Below are 26,548 nucleotides of genomic sequence, written 5' to 3'. Positions count from 1 at the left end.
ATTTTTCAATGCAGAGCTGCATGGAGTACCACATGTCAGAGATCTCATATTTCACTGCACTGTCTTAAAGTACTTATATTAGATAATTAAAGCACGTGAAAAGTCTGCCAGTGGTTTTTAAAAAATTCAATATTTCCCTTTTCAGTGCTCCTGTGATAAAAGATAGTGTTCATTCTTTTTCTAGAAATTATATGGGGAAATAGGAAGCCCAGTAATGGATAAGTGTCTTTATTCTCTTGAGAAAAATTTGAATATTCAGCTCAATTATTTGTGACTTCCTGTCTTTAAAATTACTGCTGAACAACTAAAAACAGATTATTGAACTGCTTCAAACTGGTCTAATATTTAATTAGACTTTGAGTTTTGATCAAAATCTAGATATGTGGGAGCTTATTTTGCCAGAGCTATTCTCATAAGCAAAACAAATAAGAGTGATACCAGTAGAAGTATTTTACTTCAAAAGTGATGTATTTTACTTCAAAAGTTACTTGTGCAAGCTTCTAGCTGATCAATGCTCTTGACACTTCATAGCTCAGCATCTCCTGACCATGGGAAAATCTGGAGATTCGTAGCCAAAGCAGCTTACCGCAGTGCATATTTTGCCCTTGATTTGATCCTAATCTATACTTACAAGTATGACATCATTATTTTCACATGCAATTACTATGGTGTTTTTGGATGCACACACACATTCACTGATATTGCCCAATACTTTACAAAAATAAGGTCTTAGATCCCTTCAGTTCTTCACCCCATACATTACGACGTTTGTTTTAAAATTAAAACAATCACCATGTAATTGGCTGTTTTGTCCCTATAAGGGCCAGAGATCTTGAGCTGAGGAGACCTGGGATAGTGTGTGGGGTTAAATTAATAGAAGCAGCTGGTACAGAGGAACTGATACCTCTATAAAGAGTACCAGGAAGCTTTAGAGAAGAGGGGGATGCACTGAGACTGATAAGACTCCAGCAGGGAATGCTGAGCCTGCAGGGAAAAGGGCTGCAGGCAGGGATGCTTGGGAAAAACCCCCTGTGAGAAGGGACTGAGAGTATAGATTGGATGAGGATGGGAGTTTTTGAGAACTGTATTTTGGGAGCTATTAATGTTAATGAATCTAGCCCCCAGGAGTTGTGTGCTGTGGTAGCTTACCTGAGAGCCCTGAGAAGTAAGAAAACTGAGGCAGTGTGACCTCGGGTCGGGGAGGGGAGTGTTTGGGAGACAGCCAGAATCTTCATGCACCACAGCTATAAATTGCTGACAGTCATGGTGAGGATTTTTCTTACAGGTACATGATTGTCACATTTTACTGATCAGAGCCATGACTATAATAGTAGCTAAAATACCTCTTACAAGATGTACACTGAAACTACCACATTAAAAGGAAGATAACTGGTTAGAACTTCTGTAATTGGCCTGATTTCATAGAATGCAAATACTGAAATGCATCAGTATGAATGTGTGTGTGTGTGTGTGTGTGTGTGTGTGTGTACACGAATAAACTGTCACTTTCCTTATTTTTGGGTCATCACTTGGCATGTTAATGAGATACTAGATAATGCTTCTTCTCAGACCCTTGCTCCAAAAGTTTGCAACTATTATTCTTTAAATAGGCTTATAGCTGTCCTAAGGTGATTTTTTCACCTGCTGCTTGCTTCATCAAATTATTTCTCTGTCAGTCAGACTCAGCCACCAATTTAATTTTCTGCCCTCTAGCATCCCAGACTCTTTCCTATACCCCTCAGGCTGTCTAGCTTGAAACTGCCAACAGAAAACCCAAAGCAGTTTTGCATATCTCTAGACAGCACTTACAGTAGAAGCACTGAAAGATAAATATTTACAAGAGAGGCTACAGTGATTACTAGTACTTTTAACTAGATTATTGAACAGCATCTACAGATTTTTCAGAATTATTCAATATGAAATGCTAGCATGGAGAAATATTGTGAAGTGAATTATCAAATGTAATGATGTTTGACTTGTGCAGGATTTCAAGATAGCATGTGATGAGAACCAGAAGACTTTATCTTCTGGATTTAAGATTAGAGGCTTTCAGCAGCAAGAGGAATGTGGCATAAACAACATAGTACTGTATTTGGCCGTGGTTGACACTTTTGTTTATTGAATTCTGTGCAGAGTTGATGGCAAGAAATTCTGTGTGCTCCATGGAATGCAATACTGGTTTCCTTTCCTATTCCTGGATTTACTGTGGAGATGTAACAGAGAATTATCAGCCCAGGATGCAGAAAAAATGCCAAGTAGCAAGCTATTAGCAGGTCACCTTAACGTGCAGACTCAGGTGCACTGAAGTATGAAGTAGTATATTACATAAAGGATATTTTGGTGCTTCTAATGACTCTTAGAGCCTGAAGCATGTAGCAGATGATAGAACAGGAATGGGATACAAGAGTGGTACCTATACTATAATTACTAATAGTTTTTTGTTGTTGTTGTTTTTTGCTTGAAATGTTTTTCAACTTTTTCTGGAGTCAAGATGGAGATTGCTAACTGGTATTCTTATGGCTGTTTATGACAAAAATGCCTTAGCTAATGAGATGACTATTGCTGGCTGTACTGAGAGGAAGGGAAATTTGAAGCAGGCCACAGAACTATTATTTGATTGCTCAGGCAAAATGGTTTGGAATAGAGAATAACTTAATGGCACCTTCTATATTTAAAAGTATATCTGAATGATGGAAAGTGAAGTGAATAAGCAACACACATCATTCTGTGAACTGAACTATAGCGAAACTTCATTACTAATGAAGCAAAAATGAGTCACAGTTTAATGCATGGGCTCTAGAGCTATTCATCATCTAAGCCACAGCAGTAGCGCAATAGCCTTATGGGCTGTCTCTTCCACAGTTCCTATTAGCATGGACTGCCTTCCTCCAGTTCATGTCCAAATAACAGCCATGTGGAAGTTATTCTTGACCAAAACTACCCTGCTATAAGTAGATTCCAGTGTATCAAACTGCTTTGAGCCTTGTTTGATGTGAGGTATTGTCACCTGCATTTGTTACCAGCTAACTCTTTGGAGGCCGGGGCTGGGTCTTGGAAAGCACCTAGCACATTTGGGGTTGGACTGCAATCTGAATGACAAATAATATGAAGGAACTGGGTTTTATCGTCTTCAAAATTGGGTTTATTTAGTTTGGAAGAATTGGGTTTATTTAGTTTGGAAAAGAGAAGACTGAGAGGGGACATCATATCAGTTTTCAGGTATCTAAAAGGGTGTCATCAAGAGGAGGGAGAAAACTTGTTCACCTTAGCCTCTAAAGATAGAACAAGAAGCAATGGGCTTAAACTGCAGCAAGGGAGATTTAGGTTGGACATTAGGAAAAAGTTCCTAACTGTAAGGGTAGTTAAACACTGGAATAAATTGCCTAGGGAGGTTTTGGAATCTCCATCTCTGGAGATATTTAAGAGTAGGTTAGATAAATGTCTATCAGTGATGGTCTAGACAGTATCTGGTCCTGCCATGAGGGCAGGGGACTGGACTCGATGACCTCTTGAGGTCCCTTCCAGTCCTAGAGTCTATGAATCTATGAAATGACCTAGCAAAACAGTAACTTCTATCAGTCTCCGTATAAAGGCAGTGTTCATAACCCCGATCCTACACCACTAGCATGCTGTGAGGTTATCGTAGTATAGCCTCTGTAGTCCAGATTAACCATGATGTTGTCATTGAGGATTAGTATCCAGCTGCAGTTCATGCTTTTCCAGCTGCAGTTCCTGATTTCAGTATTAGGTCCACCACTGCTTCAGTGACTTATCATGCAACAAAACTACTACTGCTAACTTTGCCCCTACACTGAAGATACTGTGGAGTAGCAGAACCATGACACCATCACCATCAAGAGGGGAGCACTAGCCAAATATCAAGCAGATGCACACTGGCACCAGACTTTGAGCACTGATTTCTGGTATCATGGGCTTACTATGATTCTAATTAGTGAATGTGTGCATCCATCCATACAATCTGTCACACAGCAGAATGGTTAAGAGGGCCAAGAAAAGTACATTCTGTAGCACCTCTTGCTTCTGCTCCCATGAAGAATCAGCATGCACTCTCCATAGTGCATGCTATCGATTGCAGCATATGTGTATAACTGTAATAAATCTGTGTCCTTATATAGGTACTTCTTAGCCCTCTGTCTGCTGAGTTTCCTCATCTGATGACTTTTTCTGAGTGCCAAAGTAGGGAGCAACAGAGCAGTATAATAGCAGCTCAAGAAACTTTTCCTAATTCCTTCATTATTAGATCTTTCTGTTACTATTCATTGCACTGAACTCACTCCTTTCAGTGTGGTCTATCTCTTTTCCCATTAAAGTTCACTGACACACAACTTTTACAAAGGTCCAAGGGATAGAGGAGTTTATAAACTTGAAACTGTGCAGGCCACAGCACTGTAAGAATGTCTTGTTCCTGTTGAAATTGGTGGCAAAACGCCTGTTGACTTGAGTGTTGCATAAGCAAACCCATGATGTGTTGCCAGATGTGCTAGCTGGGAACCATCCTCCAGGCAAGCCTGACTGAATGCTCATGGAAGTCAATGGCAATACACCTTTGGATTTCAGGCTGTGGATCAGGCCCAGTATGAGTATTCTGAGGATATCCTGGCTTGTTTCTACCCTCACAGCTGTCATCAGTCAATTCATGTAGCACAGGGCAAGATTTTGGAACTGAATCCCAGAATCTGCTTTCTTTTTGGCTTCAGCATTGTCTGTGTATATATGGTTTAATGTTAACAATCCATTAATTTAATGCTTAATTGAACAGAGAAGCTTCATGCAGTTTTTGTTTTTGTAAGTTCCTTTTGCTGTAGAAGAGAGAGCTGCCAATTTCTATGTATTTAAGTTTCAATGTATTAAATCAATTTTTGCACAGAGGGGTAGAATATGGTTAGATAAATGTTTATTAGGGATGGTCTAGACAGTATTTGGTCCTGCCATGAGGGCAGGGGACTGGACTCGATGACCTCTTGAGGTCCCTTCCAGTCCTAGAGTCTATGAGTCTATGGGCAAAACTGTCTCTTGCCCTATGTACCCACATAGAATGGTAAGGGAATCCTAACTCCTATGTATAGGATAGGATCCACTATGTTGCTATCCTGGGGAAGGACAGCAATCTCTTTGGAGCTAGTATTGCCATTGATATGCAGGTGGTGGGTAGGGTTATGGAATATGCAATACATTGATTCCATTCTCACTGTGTGAGCCAATACTGCTGGGATGGCACTGCAGGGTATGTAATCTGCTACTGATGTATCCCAGAAAAATTAAGCATGATTGTGCACCATTTCCTTCTACTTCAAAATACGAAATTTACAAAATAGAATGAAACTGCTTGGAACTTTGTAGCAACTTCCACACTGGATGTAAGAGGCACGCTGGGACACAACTGCCTCCCTGATCTGCATCTGGAGCAGTGCAGCTTTGTGCCACCCCTTACTCGGGGCAGACTGTAATCTGATGATTTATCCTGTATATTTAAACCTTCGTATTAGCTGTATTTAATTCTGGGACTTGTTTTGGAAGCAGTACTGCTGAAGCCTAAACCAGTTTTCATGCAATTCCTTTGAAAATGAGACAGGAAAGATTGATTTTTATATCTCATATTAGTTTTGGAATAAAAAATAAATCCATGATAATTAGGAACTGCATAATGCATAAGCTGTGTCTAGAAAGATACAGTGCTTGTACTGATAGAGAGGCAACTGAGGAAATAGAAATGCAGAAAAGCTAGCAGTCAGTGCTAAAATTTCTAGATATATATGCTCTACTACCTATTTAATTTATATACTTAACACATTTCAGTTCTAGTCTATACTTATTTATTTCCAAATGTATTTCAACATTTATTTTGAGAGTAGAAATGAAACTCTGTTTAACAAAGTGGAATGGTTTACTGGTCAATGTGTCTTTTGAATGTTTGGGGAGAGAGAAGGGAGGGTGTGAGTCCGCCCCTAAATGTTCAATATACATAAGAAATTACAGAGCGAAATGCATCATGCACCTTAAACTACCCTGCCCTTTCCCCATAGACTACATCCCAAAGGAGGAATTACTAACTTCCAAAGCAGTCTATTTTTTCTTTTTTTAAATTCCCAACCAGACAAACATTTCTTCAGTCTCTCCTGATATTTGGAATTTTTCCTTCAAATTGCCTGGAGGCACAGGATGAGTAAAATTCAGCTGAGAAGACATGGTTTTAACTCTGGAAATCCCTAGGTCAATCCCTTGTGTGTTGGCCAAAAAAGACACTCATCATATAAGTGGAGGTTTTGGCTAGAGGGGTCTGTGGCTCTCAGATGCTTGGGACGTTTCCTCTCTCCAGAGGAAGTATGTAACCCACTGGTTAGTGTGTATTATGCATCACCCTCTGTGCCTGATTCCCAAAAGGTACATCTAAAGTGACATTTAGTTTCAGTTCCTTGGTTCAGACCATAGCATTGGCCAAGATCATGAGTGTCGCAATCTATAAATAGATCACATAAGGATAAAGTGATATTCCCAGCTCCTTCTCCTTTTGGAAAAGTCACTTTTGTTTGTTTGTTTTTGTTTTGTTTTGTTTAAGAATAGTACAATACTGAATAGTACAATAGTACTTGAAGCCTGCTTGAATATATGTCAATGGTTTCTTCAGAGAACTAATTCTCAAACCTAAAAATCGAATTTGAGACTGACATTTTTTCCCCTTTTCTAATATTTTTTGAACATTTTGGATCCAAATGACCAATCCCACCATTCTACATAACTCAACCTTTTTTTTTTTAAGAATGTAAGGTACACAGCATTTCATATTTCTTCTATCAAAAAACAAACTCGTCATAATAAACATCAACAATTTAATATAATGGAAGAAACTTAGTCACTTACTGACTGTAGTAACTAAATGAGTTAACCTGTTGAAAGCAGTAATATGGATGAATGTCAAATAGGACAGTGCTTCCATCCAAAAACAGCAATGTTGTTGTGTAGGCACTATAGAAGAGATAGTGCATAGTATGGAAGAAGAAAAGCAGGAAAGTTAAACAGGAGATGCTGATGAATTGTGTTCCTTGGCTAGTTTATACACTATTATTCAATTATCATTAAGGCTAAGATTTTGTCACACATTTTTAGTAAAAATCACGGACAGGTCATGGGCAATGAAGAAAAATTCATGGAAGCCCGTGACCGATCCATGACTTTTACTCAAAATATGCATGACAAAATGGGGAACTGCGGGTCCCCACACCACCCTGGGGTCCAGCTGGGAGCATCCCCACCACCTGTGGCTCCCAGCTGTGGGGCACCCCCACTGCCCCTCCTGGGGCACCCTGGCCGCCTGTAGTGGCTCCCAGCCACCAGGGGCAATAGGGAGACCCTGCAGCTCCCAGGCGCTGCAGGCTCGTCACAGAGGTTTCTGGAAGTCACAGAATCCGTGACCTCCATGACACAATTGTAGCCCTAACTATCATTATCGTGTAATGGTCTGAAGATTTCCCAACAAACAAAATAACTCCTCACTGTCCAATGCATTCCTGCCAATTATTTATCCAAGAAGCTCTTGGTTCACTTATCTGCACTATTATCATTTTGTATTTCATTGAGGAAAGAAACTTGAAATTGCCTTTGTGTAAGGTAGGCAGCCTGCCTCTTTAGCATTCATCCTTACATCTAGACTGAGGACTTGTTTGGTCGAAGGATTTCTAGGTTGAAGGACCCGTTTTTTTTTTGGCTAGTGGTCTATATCCAGCAGTAACAAAGACCAAAAAGAGTAGAGTTCTACTTCTTTTTGTGTAGCTGGCTAGGATGCAATCAGATTTTTGTCAATAGGAATAACAAGGTAATTGGGGAGTAGAAAATACTGAAAAATACTGTATGTTAAAAAACCTGTAGTGTATGAGTTTACTAATAGCTCAAACTTGGATTTCATTAATAGTTACTTACACCCAAGCTACAGTTATCGCAACTTAAATATGCACATGAAAGATCAAAATAAAAATAAATATAAACATGTCAAATGTGTTACTGAGCCCTGGTATCATTTGAACATTCACATACTTACCTAAGCAATATTCCCTGTCTGAAGCATTTTCTGAATCCTTAAATCCTATGTTTTGGAATCCACAGGCTACTGCCTCCCCCCACTCATTTCTCTTCTGCAGTCTACCAAAGATCTCAGCACTTGTAATAAGCCCTTGAGTGGGTTGTTTTCACTTCCAGAGGAAGCCTATCTGCTGTGACAGATGATGAAATATGTCTGCAGGCAGAGGGCTGGAAAAGTAGCATTTGTATTCTTTTGGGGCATGCTTCATGTCACTTTATCCCTGCATGCACCAAAAGGGTCATTGAAGGGATGAGCTGTTAATCTTGTGCTTGAAGGTAAGACTATTCTTGATAGACACATTTCCTTGAAAAAGCATATTTGAAAAGTACGTGAAGCCTGCTTGAATATATTAAGAAGACTCAGTGTTATTTGTTAATTGCACTGATGAAATAAAACTAATCCTGTCATCATGAGATTCATAATTCTGCCTGTTTCTGATGTAAAGTATATATAGTTCCTGCTGTAATTATACAGGTACGTATAGTAAGATTTGCAAGATGTTGGCAATCTGCAGATATTTGTAGGTTGTCTTTCTGTCAAGATCGTGAAAGATACCGGTAATTCTAAAAATGTAGGGCCAGATCCTCAGATAGTGTAAGTTAGTGTTGCTCCATTGACTTTAGTGGACTTGCATTAATTTACACCAATTGAGGATGTGGTCCATAGTCTCTTAGGGCTTGATCCTAATCTCACTGAAGTCAATGGAAGTTATTCCATTTACTTCAGCTCATTTCTTTAATCTTTCAGGATACCATAATGATAATAAAATAACAGACTAGGGAGCTGGAGGAAACCTCTTTGCTCATCTAGACCATCCCTCTGCCCAAGCTAGAAAGTTCTATATCCTCCAGTACTTTTGCCAGTGGATAATTTGGCCCCTCATTTAATTATTCTGTGTCTTCAGTCTAAATTCCTCTTTGTTTAATTTTGTCCCTTTTATTCTAATTACGACTCCTTGGCCCACCATTCAAATACTTATACAGATTATTGGTTTTCATAGTCCCATGTTTCTTAATACATGTTTGTTTGTGGATGGTGCCCATGTTTTTCCATGGGTCTGGATCTGGGTGAATAATTCGTGAGTACTTCATTACATGCATTTTACCTCTTTCTGTTGGCAAATGTGTGTGTGCACTTTTATGCAAACTTTCTTGCATTTATTCATAATTTTAAATTTTTTTGCAAATAATTGTGATGCATCTTGTTCAAGAACTGTGTAATGAGCATTTGAGACTCAAAGTTTGAGTCACTAGGATGTTTGCAGAAAGTAGACATAAAATGGGGACACTAAAATATTTGTTTCAAACTAGTATTTGTAGATTGATGTTTGTTTTTGATTTGTAGTATGCACTCAGCTGTATGTGAGATCAAGGCACTTACATCCACATGAAGCAGAGCTTCTACTGGTTTTGTTTATCAGTTAACCAAGCCTTAATATGTATTTCTTTTCAATTTTACCCCAACAAGGTCTACATTATTATTTATTTTTTGCTATTCTGCGAATTCTTCCAAACTGTCAATATCCTCATTGGGCTACTGTGGTGCCCAGAAATGCGTGACAAGGGGAAAGACTATCTCATTCCTGGTCCATGCTGTGCTTCCATGTATATTCCCCAGTATTGCACAGACTTATTTTGCCAGTATAACCCATGATCCTTCTTAACATCTGTAACCAATGTGCACCTTCAACTCTGATTTATAGAGATCTTGTCTAAAACCTGACAAAACTACAGAAATTATTTCTGCCTGTAAGACATACATTCACTGTATGGTATCTCAGGCTATTGAAGCACAAGTCATCTGGTTTTCTTTTCTGTGATATAATGTAGATAGCATCAAATCTCAAGACTCCATTAGAGATCAATCCTGTTCTTTGCTCTTTCTCTCTTACAGCCAGTTAGCTCTGGATGAAGTCAAAGCCCTGGAAGTTTAAGCTTTGTAAATGTTTTAAATACTTCAGTCTTGCCAGCCTTTTGTGTGATTGTTATAGCTGAGTGAAATTTTTTGTCATGTATCTAAAAACAAAATCTCTGTAAAATAACCTTATTTACATAGAATGATAAATTAAAATTAAAATACATTAATCGGGTTTGAGATTTACTAAAGTGTCATTTGCTCAGATCGTCATTATTCACTCTTTGTGAATGCACCAACTTGTATGTTGGGAATGTGTCAAATGCACCTGTATCATGAGCATTGTGGGTTGTAGACTCATTTTAGTCAGTCAAGGGAGGGAGGGCAAAAATACTCCAGAAGTCTATGAAGTATGCAAAAATAGGGGATTTTTATTTGAAATCTCATAAGAGCAAATAAGTTTGGCATGAAAAAATTCAGCTCCCTTTTTTATTTCAGCTAATCAGCCTTCTCCATCTTTCTCAACTGTTTCCGTAGGAGGTTCATGTACGTAACAAAAAATAAATGATTTTAGCCCTTTTTTTTGATAATTTATAGCAATTTGCCATTTTGGCTTCTGTGTGAGTTTAATTTCCACTTGTACAGAACAGATTTGAAAATCAGGACTAAATTTGCATTTAGTACTTTGTGGGGAAACTGATTTAGATTTTTTTTTCTGCTGCTACATTTCATCGCTACTTCCCAAATCTCTCTTGCTCTAAACGCTATTATTCTGTGCTAATGGCATGCGGCGGTACAGGTTGTTCTGTAGTTTTTGATGTCTTTCACACCCTGAACTGCCAGTTCATGGGCATATTGACTGATTGTGTTAACTGAGGGGACGACAAGGCAGTACACTTCTATGCTTGAAAGATTCTTATTTTATTTAGATAAATTGACTGTTTCAAAATAAATCACCAAACTTAAATTGAATCAAGGACTTAAATATCACCTTCAATGAGGTATTTTGCTTGGATGCAACTTTAAGCATATGAATAGTATCATTAAAATTAATGAGATTACTTGTGTTGAAAGTTAAGCACATAGTGAAGTATCTTCCTGAATCTGGGCCTAAAGTGCAATGTAAAACAATTATAAATAGTGTTTTGAATATGAGTGAGGCTAAAATCTTGAAACTTTTTATTTAAAAACTAATAGAAATATTGCAAATATTAGGCAAATGCTACAATATAATTTTAAAGTAACTTCTTATACCATTCACACAGGGAGGCCAATGATTGTATATTTTTCCTGCAATGCATGTTTTGATAAATTGTGCTTTCAGAGTTACATGTTCAAAAACTACCTTGCTACAAGTTTAAGCATGAGATTTAATTTTAACTACACAAGTCAGGTTAATATTTCCTTTCCACTGAATTATATTGCTTTTTAAAGAGAAGGAAAAAAGGGAGGGGGAATAAAGAAAATACTATAATAAACTGGCTACTGTGTAGGTGTAGTCCTCTGTGCTCTCCTGGATGGAATCTCAAACACTCGCCTGTTGTCTTAGGACAGATCTACACTATGGGGTTAGGTCAACCTAAGTTACGCAACTCCAGCTACGTGAATAACATAGTTAGAGTTGACATAGCTTACGTCAACTTATTGTGGTGTCTACACCATGCTGGGTCGATGGGAGAAACTCTTCTGTTGACTTACCTTATGCTTCTCATTCTGGTGGAATACCAGAGTCAACAGAAAAGTGATCTGCAGTTGATTTAGCTGGTCTTCACTAGGTCCACTAAATCCACTCTTGGTGGATCAATCGCCGCAGTGTTTACGGTAAGTGTAGACATACCCTTAGTTCCTGCACTGCTAACAGCTATTAGTTATTCCTTTAGCTCTAGTGACAGGGGTCTGTACTCTTGTAGCAGAACTATATGAATTCTCTTAATACTATTGCTATGGAGTTAGAGTGGCCAGGCTAGCATAAGGATATTAACACTAACATTTTTAAGAGACCACAGATTTGTAATAACAGTTCCCCCAAGAGCTGAAACTCTATTGGATCACCCTAAGAGATGAGCATTTGCACCCCCTTCCAAATCCAATGGAAGCACTTCATCTGTCCCACTGCATTGTTAATGGCATTGGTTTTATATTTTAAATTGTTTTTGATTCAGTTCTGGGTGATTTTTAAATGTCAGTGAACCAGCTGTTTTCCTATAGTGCCACTACAGTAAGACTTTAATGGGGAGTTCATTGGATGTACTGAGAGAAAAAAAATTTAATAAAATCTGATGACCTGTAATGAAATATGAAGATTAGTTCTCAGGGACACAAGCATAAAATACCTTCTCTATAGCTGGCAGCATTATTAGAATGAAGCCTATGTGTTTAATCATAGTGCAGAAGCAGCTCAGGATTTATGGAAACGTTTGCCTGAACATCTAATGTTGTTCCCTCTAACTTCCTTTCTTTTGTGCCTATGTGGAAGATTTTACATGGACACTCTCTGGTGTCACTTTTGTTCTGTTAACCTTTCTTGACTTAGATAACTCTTTGCTGATAGTATTAAAATGGGTTTAACAAAACGTCTTAAATGCCTAGTTTTTGAAGAGTCTTGGAAGCTCAGCACTCTCTAAAATCAGGTTCCTTTCAAGTGTCTCAAATAAAGTTGAGGCACCCAGTATCACTATATAAATAGGTTTGGTTTGTATATGTGGCTTTTCTTTTAAGATTGTCTATTAGCATTTCCCTATGATCAAGAAGAATACTGTATACATAAGGCCATTAAATATTTTATTCAGTGTTCAGCTTCAAGTTGCTTGTGCTTATATTAATTAGGATTCTGATAAAAGATTTTAGAAATTTTTTTCAACACAGGTACATGAGAAGCTACATGAAATACATTTTTGTTTCTGCCTCACATCCTCAATTTTTCTCTCCAAAATGATTATGGCATCTGAAAATTTAATACTGCTATTAAATTTTTTTTAAATCAATAAGGGGCAGTGAGTACAATGAAAACAATGATTTATAAACATAGGAGTTGCTTAAAATAACAAGACTGTAATGTGATTTTAATAAAACACATACTTGTATTATGCGAATGGATTGGGTGCATTGACTATGCTTAGCTGCAAGTCAGCTGTGGTTAAATGTTTAATAGGGACTAAAATTTGATGCAATCCAGCCTAGACCCGGGGAAAGTCTTATAGAGTGTAGAGAAGTCTACATATATGTCTCCACTACAATTAAAAACCCTGGAGCTGACTCAGGCTCACAGGGCTCGGGATAAGGGGCTGTTTAATTGTGGTGTAGATGTTTTGGGCTCAGGCTAGGGCCTGGGCTGTAGGACCCTGCAAGGTGGAAGGGCCCCTGCGGTTGGGCTCCAGCGTGAGCCCAAATGTCTACACCACAGTTAGAGTCTCTTATCACAAGCCCAAGTCAGCTGGCATGGCCTTGCCGTGAGTTTTTGATAGGGCATGTCTACTCTGCAATGTTACATTCTTAAGCAGTGCATGATATACACATTGTAAAGCGACTTTTGTTTAAGGTGTATGCATCAGGAAAGCAAGTTTTTTATGTTTACGGTAGAAAGCCACGCAGAGCAACATCTGACCAATCTTAGATGTTGTAAGTTGTGTGAGGGCACTGGCTTGGGAATCTGGAGCTGGACTCTCCAATACTGTGGCAATGTATAGCTAGGAGCTAGTCTGTTGGTAGATCTACTTGGTGATCAAGAAAATTAAATTTTGTATGTTGGCTAGTGGATTATGAATATTCTTATTCTTCATTCCTGTTAAGCCTTTGCCTCACTAATATTGTAGCAGTGAGTTCCACAGACTAACTGCTGTTAGAAATTACTGCCTTTCATCATCTTTAGTTAGGTTATCTAAATTGCATTGAATGTCTCCTCCTCGTATATAACTGGTTCATGTTCCCTGTTAATCTCTTCTCTAAACAAAATTGTCCTAATGTTTTTCTTTCCTCATATGAAAGTCCTTTATACTGCTAATCATTTTTGTTCTTCAAGTATGTCAGTGCAGATCCCACTCTAGGTGGGTATGTGCCAGCTGTGTGCGTTGCAAGCTTGGAATGTGATAGCAGTGTCCCTGGGGGCTATGACTCCACAAAGAACATCCTGGTGCTGCCACTCAGAGCTTAAATGCTTGCTTCCATCATCCTGTCTCTACAGCTCAAGATTAGGGTTGGCAGTTTTGGTTGGATGTATTCCTGGAGGCTTCATCAAATGATATAATCTTTAATTAAAGGTCAAAGTTTAATTCCTGGGCAATCCTAGAGGGTTGGCAACCTAGGCTCTTGGCTTGCAGGACATACACTTGCACAACCTGCAGGAAGTATCTACGGTGTACATCATCTTCATGGTAATAAAACATGCATAGTCTACTGAGAACTGGGCCAGTTGATGGTATTATACTACTCTTCGTAGAGTGAAGTTCCAGATATGGCACAATTCTACAAATCCACAAATCTCTGGGGTGGCCCCCTGGGTGATGTCAGGTCAAGGCATGCACATCAGTGGAGAGCTTGAGAGCATGATGTGCTTGTCCATCTTGGAGGCATGGCTGAATATCTTGCAACATTGCTTTTGCATGTAGAGAGCGATCAGAGGAAGGCCGGATACCTCTAGTTGCTTCAAGTCTGCCGTTAAGAGTGTCCCTGTTTCTGACCCATATAGAACTATAGGCAGCGCACAGCTTCAGTGTTGGCTTCCCTCAAGGAAAGGGATGTTAAAAAGCCAGGTTTTGCATGTGTGTGGGCAGGGGTATTAAATCCCTCCTCAACCCATCATTTTTGTTCTGGTTTATTTTTAGGGTGCTTCTGTATTACTCTCATTTTTGAGCTTCAGTTTCATTCTGTAGTATTTTACATGAATATAATATCTATTTAAATGTAGTTTGTTTTTTGAACAGTGAGCATTGAGTCCTAATTTCAAATTGTAAAGGAAAACTGAAACTAATTTAAAGATTTAATAGGGAAGTGATGGAAGCATCAAGATCCTTCCTTTCTCCCCCCTGCCTCCACATCACCTGGGGTCCTTGTCCCCCTCCTCCAGGATAGGGGGAAGTTTTCATGTTGAAAAAGAATCCTATAAACAGATGATGGATGTCAGATACTGCCCTCCTAGGTATTCTATTGTCTGCTTGGGTGGGCAATGACACAAATCTAACTTGTATCTCTAAGTAATTTATCCATATTGTATGGTGGAGACATCTTGTTTCATAATTTGCAAATGGTTTGATTCTTGTGTGCAGATCTGATTTCCAGCAGAAATTATTCCCCCCTCAAATTTAATTCAAACTGTATATTGAAGGATTGAGACAATGTTCTGAAGAAATAAGTACAATTTATGGATTTTTCTTCCTACCGTGTAATCCTGGCTCAGCCATGCACTGGTGTGGCCTTAAGGAAAAATCACTTTTGCCTTTCTCTGTTTCTGCACCCATACAGTGACTATAATAGGTTGATATCTTACAGTGATGCTGTAAGCATTTATTACATGGCGCAGATCCTCAGCTCATGTACATCAGTATAGCTCTATGGAATCAATTCCCAGTTCACACCAGCTGAGGATCCTGACCGTGATGTCTGTACTGTGCTTCGAATATCCAAGTGCAATATAAATGCCAAATATCATGATAGTATTAATGTAGTGATTTCTTTGTGGATGTAAAAATTAGCTTCCTAATAGACTATAAATAAAATGATTGACAGATTGTGCAGTTTGCTCTCTTTACCCTGCTGTTTATAGTTGAGGGGGAAATGAGGGTGATTTCACACATTGCAGCCCAATTTGGCATGGTGCTCTAGATTCACTGATTTTAATCACAGTTTCAGAGCTGAATAAGGAGGACTTCTCTCTCAGTATAAAACATCTTGTACTTCTCAGGGATTCACAGCTGGAGGCTTTGCCCTCTGTCATTCCAAGACCAAAAGGTTCTTTTTCTAGGTCCCATTAAAGTGGCCACCTGTCCAGAATAGCTGACTATTAATTCACTACAGTTGCCTCAAATCCAGGCAAGCTAAAGGCAATAGGAACTCTCATCCACCTATTCTACACACACAGGAACCCAGAGACACCACTACATTAAGAGGATTCAGTTCAGATCGTCTCTTCTCTGGAAGAAGTAACTGGTTTTCTGGGCAGCTGGCGGTGACCTCTCTGAATCCTGGTATCTCATTACAGGCATGAGGGATATTTTCCCCAATGTAGGTTGTGAAGTGAAGTACTTTCGCTTTCAAAAGCTTTGTACACAGTATCACCAAGGAACTGTGGGCCTGATCTAGTTATTTAAAGTTCATGGAAATTTTTTATTCATTAGCTTCAGTAAACTGTCTGGATCAGGTCCTTAGCATACAGTAGTTCTTGAAAATAAGGGAAGCATATTTATCCTACAGGTTTAGTTAACTAGAATGGAAAGTCTAAAGGTAACCAGATATTTTTACAATAAAATTTAACAAATGCAAAACATACTGTGGCTGTTGCCTGCAAACTGCAATTGCTTACCTATAGCATAGCTCTCCAGTGAATGAAACCATTTGAATGTGCCTTTTATAAATTTGGCTTTGATTTTAATGTACTTGTGAGAATTGGGTAAACAGCAGTTGTCACAAAGAATCCAAATTTATTTATTCTGGGCTTTAAAAGTTCCTGATGGCTTTCTAAACTAAAAGCTTTGAGATGCCCTGAGATTATTCTGGAGACAGTTACCTTCATATACTGAATTCATAAACTAAAATTCAAGAGCCAAATTCCAAAAATAGGGATTTAACATCCTCAATAATAAGAACACTAAGAGAAATTTAAATTCTGTTTTACATAGTGCACAAATACAGCAGTCATATATTGTGAAAATTGGTTCAGGGCACGGTTCAAGGCAGAGTACAAAGTGCATTACTAAAAATATAAAGACAAAGAAAAAAATGATAATGATTTGAAAATGGAGTTCCAGGGAACTCTAATAAAGGTCAAATGCAAGAGGAAAAAAGGGAGACCCTAAGCAAAAACATCATTGTTTTGATGATATGCAAAGAAATAAAACAAATGAAGTGTTCTAAAAGGCAGCTACAGAAAAATAAGGACAGTTGTATTGCTTATCCTCTGAGAAACATTAGCTACTTTACTGTAGACCCACAACTTATTCTGGAAATAAGTCTAGGTGAGTAAGTATATAGTCCACTTTATATTCTCTGCTTTTGTGAAAAAATCCCCTTTATAATATGGAGATTTAGGATATGAAAATGTTCTGCAGTTTTTCATATGGATTTGAATGGTGGTGCAGAAAGAGAAAGTACCAGTCTACAAAATCATAATACTGGTAAAATAGTGATGTATACTTTTGGTTTTCAATTTGAAAAAAGGGATGTGGGAATGCTTGGCGCTTGATAAAAACAGTAAATTGTGATGGCTTGTGAAAGCTAAAGCTTAAAAATACAAATGGGACTAGCATATCTATGTCTCAACCAATTTATTTAAATTTTGACCTCATCTATACCCTGTAAGTGAAACATAGCTAGTGCATTTTTATTTTCGAATGGCCAAGTTAAATAATATATACAGCTCAAAATACTACAAAACATATTAAAAATAATTAGTTGAATAACGGTAATGCAATGGCTGTGTAAGCAAACACAGCAGTCATTATGTGAGCTGAACAATAGCTCACTCATCCTTGGATATTGGGACGTGTTTTACTGAAAGAACACACATTGGCTAGATTGCCAAGCTTATTCCCTGCTCTTTTCAACAAATATAATGGAATCTTTTACTCTCCTCTGTACAGCCACCAAAGTCCAGCAGGTTAAATAGCTTTTAAGAAGAACAGCACTTCTCACTCGATGAAACTTGCTCATGCTTTGTGCAGTGTGTGTGTAAATGAGCTTTGTGAAAGGAATCTGTCCAAAGGTTGTGTGGGGATCCACAGTACAGCCCATGGCTCTTTTTCAGAGTAGCCCCTTAGCTGCCTTTACAGCTGGTACCCTAGGATGGAATGGGGGTAGGCCCCCTTCACATTCCCTGTGGAGGTGTTTTGACCTACAGGCCAACTTGACACACGTCCTTCCCTATGCTGGAATTTGTATAGCTTGCTTGGAAGTAGTCTTAAGTGTACTCATGGAGCCCAGCTCTGTCATGTGTAGAAGAAATGGAGCCTCCTGGTATGTTTCTTCTGTAGGTGCTCATGCTAAGCATCAGAACCTCAGGAATTTCCCCAAGTTGGGTGATTTGAGATGCCTATTTGACTTGGTGAACTTAACTGACTGCAGTACTGCAGGTGTGCTTCAGACTTTCTGCAGGGAAAAAAAATCATAGCCTCCCTATTAGGAGTATTTTCAGTATTGATCCTATATTAAGATTCAGTGAAGTACTAATGGTACAATAGTGACTAAATGTATTTATAATGGAAGTACAGGATAGTTGAGTGACGATAACCAGCAAGTAATCATGGATTAATCATCTACACCCCTAACATCAAATTACCCCCAGTGAATATTTTCCCCCATTTAATGAACTAAACTATTGTAAGCAGTGAGTACAGTATAAGGTGGTGGTTTGGCAGGTATAGCCTTAGAATGGCCTGGGATCTCCTTGCCAAAAGGCCCACACTTCTCCAGGCTGCCACAGTTGTAATCAGCAGGGGTACCGAAGTTGGAGTTCCTGTGGTAAAAGATAAATAGTAAGGACCCAAGGCTTTGGAACTGACCCTCCCCTTTGTCCAAAATAGCACCAGTCTATTGACCTTCAGAGCATACTGCAAAGGCCATTGTATTTCCTCACAGCTACAGAAAACAAAAGACACTAATCGGAGATATTAAAGAGAGAGAGAGAGAGAGAGAGAAGCATTTGCGCTTACATAGAGCTCTGAATGGGTTTCCCAGACCTGAAGAATTGTCACAGCTAAATAAAGGGTGGACCAGATTGTTTAACAGAAATAGTTAACACATTTCAAGAGACCACTGAAGGTGAAGCAGTCCATTACACTCCTCCAGTCATGGTGGGGGGGGGGTAGTAGATGGGGAGTGGGGGGGGACATTAGTGGGTTATAGTTTGTAATAAGCCATAAATCCAGTGTGTCTATTTAGTCCGTGATTTTTAGAGTACAGCAAAGTTATTAATTTAAACTCCCAGGCTCATCTTTTGAAAGTTTCGAGCAGGTTTTCCCTTGAGGAAGAAGACTGAAAGGTCAGATATAGAGTGATGGGTTTGTGAAAAGTGTTCTACCACATAACCTGTGGACGAGATGGTATTTTCTGTCATTTTTCTGTGAGTTCATTCAAGAGCATAGTAATTGTCTCATTTCACTGATGTAGTTGCTATTGGGGGGATTTAGTGCACTAGATGAGGTCACCACATGCTGTGATAGGCATGTGTAGGACCCACAAGTGTGTTGTGGGGAGTGTTGATCATTGTAGCAGTGGAGATATGTCTGCAGGACTTGCGTCTGTTCTGTCAGGGTCTGGTGCCACTTTGAGTTAGTGTCCGGGTCTGATGATGATCGTGGAGAGATTGGTGTGTTGTTTGAAGGCCAGAAGAGGGGGCTCAGGAAAGATTTCTTTCAGGGGTTTTTTTAAGGGAGGGACACTGGACTAGGGAAAGGGAAATTAGGAGAACATTAAAGAGTAAACTAAATCATATTAATAACTAAATCATGTGAATAGTTTGGGAATAAGGTCAACGGTCTTAATGGTTCATTGCCAATCAACTATGCATGACATGTGAGTGTACTAGTAACTCAAACTTTTGCTATCTGGATTTATGAAGTTCAAATATATTCAAAAGTTACATGCTTGGTCTCTGGGGCTCAGCTGATGATCTGTCTGCTCTAATAGTGTGCCTCACCTGCCTGATAAACAATCTTGATGTTACTCTGGGAGGAGTCTTCTCACCCATTCTGCTTGCTGATAGAAATTGTTCTACGATATTGATTGTCTAGCAGAAGATGCCCTCTTGAGGACTACAGTTAATGTCTACTGGATTTGATACAGCCAGGGATTATTTCTTATAGACACTCTGGGCACAATCCATTTGCTCAAACATGAGAGAGAAGATAGAATCCATTTTGGAACCATAGTAAAAATAGATTTTTCCTATGTTACATATGCATCTGATTTAGACTACATATCCAGCTTTATTTTAAAAAGTACTAACGAATGGTGGTTTGCTTAAATACATTTTATATCGTACATGAAGATTGAACATGGGCTGGCTTTGTTGCATTTTAACCATAATAGAGCTATAATTCTGCATGGCAAGAATGTGTTATCTAAGGATGAAATTTAATCTATTTTAGTTACAGTACACAGCATGAGTACAGACTCTGTAGGAAGTTATCTAGCTTTGTAGACTAAAAGCTACAATATAGCAAAATCTCCTTTTGAAGTTTTACCCTGATGCACTTCAGTGCATAACTGTAGAGCAACAACAGATTGCGGTGGTTCTCCAACTTCAAGAGTGTATAGTTCAAGCTTTCAAGAATGAATGTGCAAGTTGCAAGCCTGGTCTGTGCCTTATTTCTTAATTTATAATGTTCACAATGGCACCCAGAAAACATTGTTCAGTGGTGTACCATGCTATTGCCATGAAATTCCTGGATCCATCTGCTGATGCCGCTTGAGGGAAACTGTTTTGTATTGCTGGACCTTACCTGTTTGCACAAATTGCTATTAAGTCTGAATTATCAAGTCTCTATCTCAGGGATTTCCACCAGGTGTTAGTCTGTTTAAATACTAAGTATTTCTCTTCCTGTTAGAGCCTGGTGCTATGAAATGAAACACCCTGTCACAGCAGATAATGGAACAGATCCCACAGATTGTATTTAACTACATTTTAATAGCAGGTGAGCTACTGCAAGGATAGGTATCAGGTCACAGCCAGTGACTATATCAGTGATAGGGCTGATCAAGATCAAAAGTTTATCAACTGATTTCAGCTAAAGAACAATTTTCATTAAATTTCTGCATTCTGCAGAATTCTTGTCAAAAAAAGCAACCTGAAGACCAAATACCTCTCAAGTGAAATATTTCACTTGAAAACCAAAATATTTTGATTCAGACTTGCTGCCATAGTGCCTAATGGGAACTGTAGTTCGGTTGTCTTGCATGAGCATGGGTCCTCAATTGGACTTCATTTCTCATGCTGTACCATGGGACCATCCTCCTATCAAAAATGGAGACTATGGGACTTCATGGGAGGTGCAGTCAACCAATGGCATAAGGCACTACAGCAGCAATATTTCCAAATTGAAATGTTTTGGATTTCAGCCAAAGTGTACATGTGTGGTTTTTGTTTTTGTTTTTAAACCAAAAAGTTTAAATTTCCAGCCGAGGGAAGTGGGAAACCTCTGACTAGCTATACTTTATGGATGATGTAACTTTACTGTGTTAATCATGTTTAAGCTTTTGAGCATGTGATTTATGATGATGATTTAGTTGGTGTTGGTCCTGCTTTGAGCAGGGGATTGGACTAGATGACCTCCTGAGGTCTCTTCCAATCCTAATAGTCTATGATGCTATGTCCATTGGTGTTCCTACAAGCCTCAGCAGACTCAGTCTGAGCTGGGTGCCTGTTCAGTTTATCGTGTGACGTCTCTCCAACAAAGCTGCTTCCTCAGTGTTCACTGAACTTTAGTTATGAAGCTGTTCACATCTCCAGCAAGGAAACACTATATAGTTCATATAGTACAGTACCTAATCTACTGACTGGAACAGCCATGTCAACTAGATACAGGTCCTAACCTGAAAGGCTTCTCTGCCAGGTAGATTGCATATTTCACTCCAAAGCATAATTGATTTAGTTGGGGTTGGTCCTGCTTTGAGCAGGGGGTTCGACTAGATGACCTCCTGAGCACTCTTCCAATGCTAATCTTCTATGAGTCAGCTATGAGTCTAAGAATGAATATCTATTTTGAACTACTAACCTATGTTGAAGCATTAGCATTATTTCCTCCTGGCCTATTTAGAGGTATTGTGGACCAATATAGGTCCATTTGTTAGTTTTATTTTAATTTTGCATGGGGTGGAGGCAGAAGACATAGGGGCCTCTTTCCTGGCCTGATTGCCTTGCAGAAGGGGATGGGGACAAACTTCCTCCCTAGTTTCACCACACTTGTAAGGAAGACTGTTTGCTATAGAGAGGAAGGAGACCACGGACATGTGGAAACCAGCTATCTGGCTAGGTATATGCCCCACCCACGTCTCTGATGGCAAAGGGATATGAACACTTTGAAGACATGCTGCAACATATTCACTCTTCCATTTCCCAAGACAGCCCTACTCAGACTGGAGGATTCATCCTTTCCCCCTTTCCATTTATGCTACATTTGTGGGGATAAGGCAGTTTATCTTGCTCCTTCCTTTTGCCCTCAATGTTTTCCTCCCCTGGTTTCTTAAGTCTTGCTTCATTCTATGGCCAGTTTCATGCTGCTGTATAGAGCAGTGGTTCTCAAACTTGATTGTACGGCAACCCCCTTCTGACAACAAAAATTACTACATGATCCCAGGAGGGACAATCAAAGCCTGACCCCTACTGCTCCAGATGTGGTGGAGGGGCAGTGAGAGGGCAAGACCAAAGCCCAAAATCCACAGCCCAGGGAGGGTTGGGGTGGGAGAGGCCAAAGCCAGGGCTTCAGCTTCAGCTCTGGGAGGTGGGGTTCAGGGTTTGGCTCTGGGCCCCAGCAAGTTTAAGATGGCCCTGGCAACAGCATTAAAACAAGGTCCCGATCCACAGTTTGAGAATCATTGCTCTAGAGAGAGGCTATACTCAGGGCCGGCTCTAGCCATTTCGCCACTCCAAGCACGGCGGCACGCCGTGGGGGGCGCTCTGCTGCTCGCCAGTCCCGCGGCTCCGGTGGATCTCCCACAGACATGGCTGCAGAGGGTCCACTGGTCCTGCGGCTCCGGTGGACCTCCCAGGCGTGCCTGCGGATGCTTCACTGGAGCCGCAGGACCAGCGAACCCTCTGCAGGCACTTAGCGTGCTGGGGCCTGGAGCCGGCCCTGGCTATACTCTCTGACATCTTCAGCAAACAGGTGACAGAACTTTGAGTGAGTTCATTGCAGTTGATTGGTTTTGTAATGGTTTATAGGACTGTGTTCTGTCACACAATTAATACAGTTAAGAAAGAGTATTTTTTCTATTTTTATGGTTTAAATATTTCACGAGTGGGATTCTCACAGATAATTCTCAGGTTAATGCTGTTAGTGGACAAGCTAATAGATCAAGCTGTTTAATTTTGGTTCAATAAGTGGGACATCCTTTAGGACAGGGGTAGGCAATCTGTGGCACGTGTGCCAAAGGTGGCACACAAGTTGATTTTCAGTGGCACTCACACTGCCCGGGTCCTGGCCACTGGTCTGGGGGGCTCTGCATTTTAATTTAGTTTTAAATGAAGCGTCTTAAACATTTTAAAAACCTTATTTACTTAACATACAATAATAGTTTAGTTATATATTATAGACTTATAGAAAGAGACCTTCTAAAAATGTTAAAATGTATTACTGGCACATGAAACCTTAAATTAGAGTGAATAAATGAAGACTCAGCACACTACTTCTGAAAGATTGTTGACCCCTGCTTTACGATATCCCATTAAGCAGCCTATTTTATAGGAATGCTCTGGAGACATTCCTAGGATGAAATCCTGATCCCATGAGTGTCTCTTGGGAGTCTTGCTATTGACTTCATTAGGGCTAGGATTTCACCTCTGGCAAGTGAGACCTGGCTCCTGCCCCTGCCAGAGGTGACATCAGTGCTTCAGAGAAGGGTTCCTCTTCCTTTGCTTTTGGTACAGTTTCCTGAGATCCAGCTCTTCTGGGGTTGTTGATCAAAGCGGCTTCTTGTTTGTTTTCTCCCTCTCTCCCACCCACCCCCAGCAAGCTGGACAACTGTGCCCCCTGCACACACCACCTCCGCTTAAAGGTGAGATCAATCTCAGGTTTAGGAAACCATTTTTAATAAAAATATGGCATTGTTTCAGATTTTAAACAGTAATTGAAGTTATTAAAATATTTCATTGTTTCTTTTATTCTGGGAAATGGCTTCTGAGGTTGTGTAACAATGTCTTAGTAAATTATGTCATACTAATATCCCAGGGTATTTTCTGATTAACTTTAAGAACTGACACAAAGTCTTCCTTAGCCAAACCTTCAAAACAAACCAATCCAATCCTGCAGTCAAATGCCTGTGCCTGTGCCTGTGCAGATTTGATTGTAGGATCAGGGCCACAGTGGCAATGTTTTTATTTGATTATCCATGTCGTCATCATCAGATAAATCTTGACACTGAAGATCTAGCAATTTTATTATGTTGATTGTTTTCAGAAGAATGCTCTTGTCTTTTGGATTGATTTAACATGTAAATAATTAATTAGTAATATTAGTTTTCTTGGAGATTTATTTTTTCATTTAAATGCACATTGAAGATACATAGTGAAATTGATTGTACTTATTACATTGTTTTTCTGCAGGATGTTCCTTGCCACTCTTTTGTCTTGTATAATACGATGATGTAATTATATCTCAAGTTCAATATACTTTTTATTTTAGTACTGAGAAACTTAGGTTAAAATGTGCTATATTCATTTTCTATGTCTTATGTACAAATACCTCTCATCAAATATATTATAAATATATAAAACATGTATTCTGTTTTATTGTACCAATACTGTAGCATAATTCACATTGGGATAATGTAGGTTTACAATCTTCTCGCTCTGGATTAGTTTCTTTATGGCTAGAATATTTAGCAGCATGTGCATAGCAGTCAAGGGTGACTTTCAAAAGGTTAGGAGTTTGGATTCAATTTTCATAAGCATCAGATAATTTGGATGCTTATATAAATCTCATCCAAATCTCTTGTATATGCAAAATTTCACTGGGAATATGATACTGTGACACATAAATTGTTGTTCTCATTATATCTATCTATCTATATATTTCCTTACTATTATATGTGGTCTCTGCCAGAAACTAGAAGTGGGCGGAAAAATGTATTTGAAAATTTTCTTTCTTTCTTTCTTTCTTTCTTTCTTTCTTTCTTTCTTTCTTTCTTTCTTTCTTTCTTTCTTTCTTTCTTAAAGAAAAAGTTTTGATTCAAGTTCAGGTCCAGATATGGGTGAAATCTCAGTCTGGAGTGCAGACTTTTTATTTTTCTCTAAATTACCCCCTGTTGATAGATGCCATAAGTCTCCTATTAGTGCAGAATGAAACTAATACACAAATATTAAAAGTGGGTATTTTGTTATCTTGTGTTACAGCTGTTATTTCCAGAAACCAAGAAGGACCTGGAGAAATGGGAAAGGCTGTGCTCATTCCCAAAGATGACCAGGAGAAAATGAAAGAACTGTTTAAAATCAACCAGTTTAACCTTATGGCCAGTGACTTGATTGCACTTAACAGAAGTTTGCCAGATGTAAGATTAGAAGGGTGAGTCTGTAATGCACTGTGTAATTTTCAACACATGTGGCTCAAAAATCACAGTGAGCCGTATTTTACCAATAGATATTTTCCTGGGATTCCTAATTGATTTCAGGGCATGATAGGGCTCAATATTTGATAGTTTAATACTTGATTATTTTCAGTGGTTGTTTGAAGAAACTGTTTGAAAACATAATAATTTATCTTTTATATTCCCGTACTTACAAAATACCTGTCAATGGCAATGGAAGTGTGTGTGTGTGTGTGTGTGAGGCAGTGTACTGGGGAGAATTAGACCTCAATCACATTTTCTAATGTGCCTTTTATTTGTATGTTTTTTAAATTGCTATCAGCAGACAACTGTGGCATGCACTGAACAATTTATACAGCACTCAGTTACCAGCTATAGTACCTGAGGGGAAAAACAGTCTCTCTCATCATTTTGATTGAAACATATTAGGTGAAGATTTAACATGTGTATGCTTAATCAGAATCTTACCTTTTTTTTAAAAAAGGTGGTAAGAACTATTCCCAAAGGCTAGAAAGATGTCCTGAGAAGTCAGTAACAACATTTTTTTCTCTAGTACCAGCTCTAAAGTTGTCTTCTAATACAAAGTTTTATGTATTAAAAAACGTTAGTGTTCCACATGATGTACCGGTAGTTTATGAAGTACTGTACAATGTCAGGTTGCATCAATCACTTCATATCATGGCATATGACATAGCTATCTAATGTATGTTACATAATTGGGATCATAGTTACTTTTTTTCCAAGGGGGACCTCTGAATATGTTATAAAGTGTCCGTATTTACTATCTGAAAATTCATAGTCATCACATACATAGATAGCTCCTAGCACTGAAGCACTAATGGTAGAAAAGTAAATTATCCCGTGACTGCATGATGGCTTACATCATAAGGTCTGTGTAAAGTCCTGACTGTTCTGATTACTGTAATTTTTATGTTACAAAAACTTGGCTCAGCTTTGCCATCATTACAAAATTGTCTTGAGGAATTTTCTGTAATGTGCTGGCTTTGTGGGTGTCAATCAGTGTGTTGCCCTCAAGTTGTAAATCCATGTAGCGGCTTTGAGATCTACGAGTGTCAGTACCGCAACTCTCCTTCTGTTCAAAAGGGCTATTTTTAATTGAGTCAAAGGGCAAGTATGCCATCCATTGTGCTC

General features: G+C 39.0%; 1 protein-coding gene across 3 annotated transcripts in view; it reads left to right on the top strand.

The window, feature by feature from the left end:
- The window catches only part of GALNT13 (polypeptide N-acetylgalactosaminyltransferase 13), a 456,737-nt gene that overhangs the window by 234,335 nt on the left and 195,854 nt on the right, over positions 1–26,548 (top strand). For all 3 annotated transcript variants that reach the window (XM_030580270.1, XM_030580269.1, XM_030580271.1), the window contains exon 3: positions 25,206–25,374. In XM_030580270.1, the coding sequence (XP_030436130.1) occupies positions 25,206–25,374 (169 nt within the window). The remainder of the gene's footprint in view (positions 1–25,205; positions 25,375–26,548) is intronic.

Source organism: Gopherus evgoodei, chromosome 11 (genome assembly GCF_007399415.2).
Source record: "Gopherus evgoodei ecotype Sinaloan lineage chromosome 11, rGopEvg1_v1.p, whole genome shotgun sequence".
NCBI classification, from domain to species: Eukaryota; Metazoa; Chordata; order Testudines; family Testudinidae; genus Gopherus; species Gopherus evgoodei.
The sequence above is the reverse complement of the archived record's forward strand: the minus strand, read 5'-3'. Positions and strand labels throughout refer to the sequence as shown.